At 46.5% G+C, this 7,500-nt stretch overlaps 1 protein-coding gene across 1 annotated transcript in view; it reads right to left on the bottom strand.

Moving 5' to 3' along the window:
• Nucleotides 1–7,500, bottom strand: part of osbpl10b (oxysterol binding protein-like 10b) — a 118,770-nt gene that overhangs the window by 98,380 nt on the left and 12,890 nt on the right. Inside the window, exons 3-5 of the mRNA XM_063198454.1 lie at nucleotides 5,157–5,244; nucleotides 1,365–1,374; nucleotides 344–952 (exon numbers count right to left, since the gene is read on the bottom strand). Coding sequence (XP_063054524.1) covers nucleotides 344–952; nucleotides 1,365–1,374; nucleotides 5,157–5,244 — 707 coding nt within the window. The remainder of the gene's footprint in view (nucleotides 1–343; nucleotides 953–1,364; nucleotides 1,375–5,156; nucleotides 5,245–7,500) is intronic.

Genomic DNA, 7,500 nt, shown 5'->3' on the forward strand with positions numbered 1-7,500 from the left:
GTATTAAATATTGTTACTATCAAATTCTAAGCATTCATTATGACTGTGGAAATTGCACCTTTCATAAATGAAAAGGGAGATCTTCTCCATGGTCCGCCATTTTGAATTTCCAGAAAGATACATTTTTAGCTGCCAAACTTACTGTGATTTGGTCATGCAATAAATATTAGTTCATTACTTAGTAAATATTAATGATCAAATTTGGCAAAAGACAGCACCGTTTCAATGACCAGCATAGTTGCAATACCTACTCTGGCCACCATCCTACACAGTGCACCTTTAAGTAATCACCTATATACAGTTAGCCTCTGTGCAAGGCCAGTCAGCCAGCTAGCCAGCGTACCTCTTTGACCTCCTGGAGCTGTCCAGGGCCGAGGTGCTGATCCTTGGCCCCCCAGACGCAGGCGGTGAAGTTGGAGGTGGAGGTGGGGCACTTGTGGTGGCAGGCAAAGGAGAAGATGGAGGCCTGCACCCCAGAGAGGAGTGCCTTCTGTCGGCCACAGCATGGAGAGGAGGAGGCAGCGGTGGTGGTGATGGTGGAGATGGAGGTGGTGGTGGTGGTGGAGATGATGATGGAGGAAGCTGGAGGAAGAGGAGGATGAGGAGGAGCAGGTGGTGCTGATGCTGAGGCTGCTGCTGCCGGAGGAGGAGGAGGAGGAGGAGGAGGGTGGGGGAGCTGGGAGGAGGACTTGTGCGCCCCCTGGCCTGAGGAGGCGGCAGAGCAGGTGGAGGAGGAGGCGCTGATGCCCTGGAAGAGACAGGAGCAGCAGGAGGAGTCAGACGGAGGGCAGCTGCCACACCCGGTCCCACGCTTCTCTGCGCTGGCGAAAGCATTGGCGTTGACGTTGGCATTGGCGTTGGTGGTGGTGTTGACAGCAACCCCTCCGCCTGCACCCTGCTCCACTGCCACGCGTAAGGGCATCTTTAACCTCACGGCACCCCCCACCAGCAGTCATGCACCCAGGGAGCAGGAAAAGAGAGAGAGGGAGGGAGTGAGGGAGACAGGGAAGAAGGGAGGGAGGTAGCAGGAGAAAGGGTGGGGCAGCAGAGAGAGCGAAGGTGGGGGGGGGGTGCAACACGACGAGGCAGGGAAAGGCAAGGGAGAGGAGAAGGGTAGGCAGAGGAGAGTAATGAGCAAAGAACAAGGAAGAGATAGAAAATTTGAACAGAGAGAATGAGAGAGAGAACAGAGAGAGAGCGAGAGAGAGAGAGATAAATAGATAAAGAGAGAGAGAGAGTAAGAGAGAGAATGAAAAGAGATATAAAAGACAAAGCCAGTTAGATAGAACAGAGAATGAGAAGGATAGCAGAGAAGGATAAGAGAGAGGGAGAGAGAGAGGAGTAAGCAGAGGTGGAGAAGAAACAGAAGCAAAGCTGAAGAGGAAAAAACGCGTGAGAGAACACTACACAGCACCGGAGGGAAGAGCAGCGTGAGAGAGAGAGATAGAGAGAGAGAGAGAGAGAGAGAGAGAGAGAGAGAGAGAGAGAGAGAGAGAGAGAGAGAGAGAGAGAGAGAGAGAGGGAGGAGGAGCGGGGGCAGTGAGGCTGGATGCATGAATGGGAGACTGAAAAAGCCAGCAAATAACAGAGGGATAGAGATCGGTGTGGAGAGAACGAGTGCGGCAGAGAGAGAGATAGAGCCCCAGAGAACGAGACAGAAAAAGACAGAGTGAGATAGTGATAGAGATAGAAGCAAAGAGCGATCGAGAGAGAGAGAGAGAGAGAGAGAGAGAGAGAGAGAGAGAGAGAGAGAGAGAGAGAGAGAGAGAGAGAGAGAGAGAGAGAGAGAGAAAGGATGCAGTCAGCATGCTGCTGCTCCATAGAGGACTGAGCAATGACACAGAAGCCTACATCAGATCTCTTACCCAGGGATCACCTATCACACCTCCCAACGCTGTCACTTCATCACACACTTCACATCACAAGTCTTCAACCACAGAGTACTGAGGCAGAATCTAAGACCTTTGGTTTAACTACAGATAAGGTGCAGAGTAGGGGTGTAAATAAAATTGAAACGTATCGAATCGCATTGTATCGTATCTTAAGTATCGAAAAGAATCGAATCGCTGGCCCCTGTGCAATGCCCTAGCTCCATAACACAATAGTAGTGGAAAAGTAATTGGAAAAAATCTAATCGAAACGCATCGTATCGTGGGGAATTCTTAAGTATCAAAAATAATCGAATCCCTGCTTTAATAAATCGATACCGTATCGTATCGTCATGAAGGCTGTGATTTACACCCCTAGTGCAGAGCAGTACAGTAGGTTCATGAAAGACAAGACCAGACTTAAGTCAGGGATAAAGTCTGTAATATATGGTTACGAACAGAGCGCTTCCCTCTCCTGCTGCCCCTACTACTCCCACGATTTCAGTCAAGAGCAAGAACTTGCATAAGTTCTCAGACACATATCGCCATTAAAAGGAGCAATTCTGTGCAACGAGAAGCCTAAGGGCTAAGTCACATGTGCGGTTCTTTTTCGTTCACTTGGTCCAGTTCTGCTCTGAAGCCTCCCGGGGGGACCACGGTTGGTTGAATTCAAATGAATTCTTCACTGAAAGTTCATTCTCAGTAATGCACAAAATACAAAAATGGAATGCATAATGGAAAAGTGGAAATAAATATGCTATTTTGTACCTATATTCACATTTGGTTGAGACTGTTGTTGTTGCAGGACCGTAAAATCATGACCTATAGGTTTCTGCAACCTTTCTAACACCAGCAGTAAAATACCGACCAACAAAAAATCCACACAGCACAGCAGAGTAGGCTATCCATCATGATAAATGGCTATGCTGAGATCGCCACTGCACAGGTCAACTTGAGGACAAGATCTTTTGGCTTTGCTGAAAAAAAAACCCAACAACAATATTATCACCAAGGTCTGCACTGCGGTTAATCGTAACATATGTCAGAAAAATGATTATGTGAGCTGGCAGGATAATTTCTGCAACATTTTCTAGAACAAGCCAAGGCCCTCTGTCGTCCCCGTCTCACGCAGGCTAAAAGAACAAAGGTGGAGGACCGACGCGTACGCAGGGAAGCTAACAAGGGGGGGACAAAGGGGTCAGTTGTCCCGGGCCCAGAGGATGGGGGTCCCATAATTGGTCCCTCATTACATTGAATGTATCGGATGGGGGGCCCTTTCAGATGACTTTGTCCTGGGCCCAGCCAAAGCCGTCAGCAGCCCTGCACGTAAGTATACAGCTACTGGCAAAAAGTATTCCGGGAAAATAGCTACCGCTAATGATACCGCTTTCTTTATCCAGCCCCAGTTTGTTTCTGCTGTCAACATGGTCTGCAATCCTCAGCGGGCCAGGGGAGCTATATTGCATGTGGCGCTAGCTAGCTACTACAGCATGTCTCATAACAGGAGGTCACGTTGGGTCACGACAATCAGATTGTAATCATTTTGTGTGTGTGTGTGTGTGTGTGTGTGTGTGTGTGTGTGTGTGTGTGTGTGTGTGTGTGTGTGTGTGTGTGTGTGTGTGTGTGTGTGTGTGTGTGTGTGTGTGTGTGTGTGTGTGTGTGTGTGTGTGTGTGTGTGTGTGTGTGTGTGTGTGAGAGAGAGAGAGAGAGAGAGTGGTTGTGTTGTGTGTGTGTGTGTGTGTGTGTGTGTGTGTGTGTGTGTGTGTGTGTGTGTGTGTGTGTGTGTGTGTGTGTGTGTGTGTGTGTGTGTGTGTGTGTGTGTGTGTGTGTGTGTGTGTGTATTTTGGCTGACTTGCATTTTGGTCACGCGTCATGAATAAAACAGCTGCCCCTATGGGTCATTAGGGCGAGTAATGGCCAGCCAAGAGTCAGAGAGGGTCTCTCAATACTAGGTGCTTTCCAATAGTGCAGTGGTTCTCAACCTTTTTTGAACAAACACTCCCTTGACCTCATGATAAGCCTCCCAACGCCCCCTTGACCTCATCATAAGCCTGCCAACGCCCCCCCCCCCCCTTAGTATTGACAAATGAAATTAACTTATGCCTCCCAATGGACATTAAGCCCCGCCCCCACTCATCTGCATCATTCTCAACACCCCCTGGGGGGGGGCTGTAGCGCCCCTGTTGAGAAACACTGGAATAGAGAGAGGTGGCCCCTGTATCCCCCACAAGGACCTCAGTCAGGATTGAGGAGTGCTGGTACAACCTTGCATAATGATGCGCCGGCCGTGGTCGAAATGTAAGTGCACGAGGCGAGCCAATCTGTGTTTTCCCTTCAGGGGAATGCATTGCTGTTATGTGAGTGGGAAACTTAGGGAATGTGTGGTTTCCAAGTGCTGACAAGGCTATTACAGTACACAGCATGCCGCTGTCAAGAAAACAATATTACAGAATCTCTTGACCTCGACCCCCACCTAAGAGCAACATTTAATGTGCGACAAAAAGCATGAGCAAAGCATTATCTTGCTTCATTAAGACTGATATTTCTGGTATTACTATAGATTAGTGGTTCAATAAATCAGTGGTTCTATAAACCTTTTTTGAACAAAATTCCCTTTGACCTCATCATAAGCCTCTCAATGCCCCCCCTTGACCTCATCGTAAACTTGGTCACCGTGTATTCCCATAAACTCAACCACAACACAATATTGATTGACCACAACGACCGACGGACAGATTTCATGCTTTATTAGGTTAGATGACAATGTAATGTTTCAACTATACCACCACAATGCTCAAGTATAGAAACAAAATTGTGAGCGCAAATCTATATATAGTATAGCAAAGAAAAATTTAAATGAACAAAACTGTTGGATAAGAACTAGGATTAGAAACAAATGTGTGGCACAGATTTTCAAAGTGAAAAGTGCTGGATAAGTGATCAAAAGTGCTGGTTAAGTGAAGAGGAAGAAGACCCACATGAGAGGAAGGAAATGGGGACAGTGGAGACGGGCAGAGGCACAGCCAGCGAAAAACTACAGCCACAGAGATAGACTCTCTCTGGCAAAGGAGAAAATTACCATCCCGTGACAGAGCAAGACACAGACACAGCAGGAAGAGAAGAGACACTGGACTAATAGATAATAACCAAGAAAGGCTGAAAGGTTAAAACAAAAAAAGAGGACAAATACTGGGTGCAAGTGAGTTTGAGAGGGCTTAAAAAAGACATTCCCTGGGTGCGAGTGAGTTTGAAAGGCCTGGGTGCGAGTCGGAGTGAGTGGGAGAGGGCTATGGTACCTTGGCGCTGGCGTCGGAGGTCCGCCGAGTGCAGAGCTGCAGCTGGTTCATCCACAGCTGCTGTTCATTGGCATCAGATGCTGTAGGAACAGATACAACACACAGGACACATCAACATATGAAGACTACTGTCAGATGCTGTCAGATACACCAACACAGGACACATCAACATATGAAAACTACTGTCAGATACGTTGTACAACACACAGGACACATCAGCATATGAAAACTACTGTCAGATACACCAACACAGGACACATCAACATATGAAAACTACTGTCAGATACACCAACACAGGACACATCAACATATGAAAACTACTGTCAGATACACCAACACAGGACACATCAACATATGAAGACTACTGTCAGATGCTGTAGAAACAGATACAACACACAGGACACATCAACATATGAAAACTACTGTCAGATACAACACACAGGACACCTCAACATATGTAAACTACTGTCAGATGCCGTCAGATACACCAACACAGGACACATCAACATATGAAAACTACTGTCAGATGCTGAAGGGGCATATCAACACACTGTCAGATACACCATCCTGAAGATCCTGAATTTCCCCTCTGGGATCAATAAACGTACTCTACTCTCTACTCTACTCCTCTACCAACACAGGACACATCAACATATGAAAACTATTGTCTACGTGGTAGAGGCTAAATGCCAGAATGCTGTTGCGCTCAAGATGTACAGAAAAATAAACAGGAGGTCACACACACACACACAAAAACACAAACTACACTACCACAAGGATTTTTTTAGGGCAGAGCAGAGCAGATGTTTCAAGGGTCTGCCTTCATCAGTGCTGTCTGTGCTCACAATGCCATAGGGGCACATCAAGATAGCACACTACTGTCAGATAGATAGACAGATAGGCAGGCAGGCAGACAGATGTTGTAGTCAACACACCAACATGAGTCCAAATGACAGACAGAGAGATGTACATCTGAAATATAAAAACCCAAAATGCAATCTGCAATGGAAAAACACAAAACACGCGTCATCCTGTGACTAAAAAACAACTATGATTAATCTACATTTAAATGTTCAGGGTCAATAAAGATAAAGAAGCAGACAGACAGGATATAGATGAAGAGACAGACAGACAGACAGACAGACAGGCTGGGGTCAGGTATTTCTAGACCAGAGGCCTGTACTAAGAAGCTGGTTCAGGAGCAAACCATGTTAAGTGAAAAGGTAAATCATCTAATAGAAGAGTCTGGAGTCCTCATTTTCTCGACTCAGACTCCTCTATTAGATGATTTGGCTCTTAACTTAACCCGGTTTACTCCTGAACCAGCTTCTAAGTATAGGCCCAGAAGCCAACTGGCAGAGCAGGCACACATGGCTAACACTAATCAGTGGTAAAGTGCAAGAACATGGGGGAATGGAAACCTGGAGACGGGTCAGAAATTAGACTATTTCGGGGCTGTAGTGTGTCAGAAGTGCTTTCAAATGGCCGCGGGAGCAGATGGTAATGTGGGCTACACGATGAAACAGATTTCATTTGGTGTTTACTTTGGGACCTGAGACTTATCAAAAACCAGCACTGAGTTCTCATGACACACATGCCCTTGCAAACACGCACATGTGCACGCACGCACACACGCGCACACACACACACACACACAGCCTAGTGACCTGCACCGTATACACATGCACAACCAAATAGGCCTAGTACATACATGCAAACTGTATCTCTCTCTCGCTCCTATCTCTCGACATGCACACATACCGTAGGCACACACACACACACACACACACACACACACACACACACACACACACACACACACACACACACACACACACACACACACACACACACACAACACAAGGTCAGAAAATGTGACTGGGTTTAACCTTCTGTTTTATGATTAACTAGTATTTGGTTCCCATCACAAGGTCTTGTTTCAAAACAATACACCGCAACCTCTATGACGAAGAATTCAACAGCAACTCTCACCACAAGGCCTTGTTTGAAAACAAACCATTCCCAAACTTCAGAATACCAGGGCCCATTTTGAAATGTGAAAAACATCCGCAGTCCAACAAACCTTAAATCACAACTCAATACACAAGATTACTACTTACTATTTCAATGACTTGCAGATCTCAGTATGCTCCTACCTCCTGCAATGTAGTATGACCTACTATGTAGGACCTACATGAAACTCAGCCGGTCTAATTGAAATCTTCCTTGGCAACACTAAACATTATCAAACCTGCTTTCAATCTCTAGCTGGGTCTAAAATTCAGCTTTGTCGAACATGACCACGCTGTGCTTCTATCTTCTGCCTTACTTTCACA

This window comes from Engraulis encrasicolus, chromosome 5, assembly GCF_034702125.1.
Source record: "Engraulis encrasicolus isolate BLACKSEA-1 chromosome 5, IST_EnEncr_1.0, whole genome shotgun sequence".
NCBI classification, from domain to species: Eukaryota; Metazoa; Chordata; class Actinopteri; order Clupeiformes; family Engraulidae; genus Engraulis; species Engraulis encrasicolus.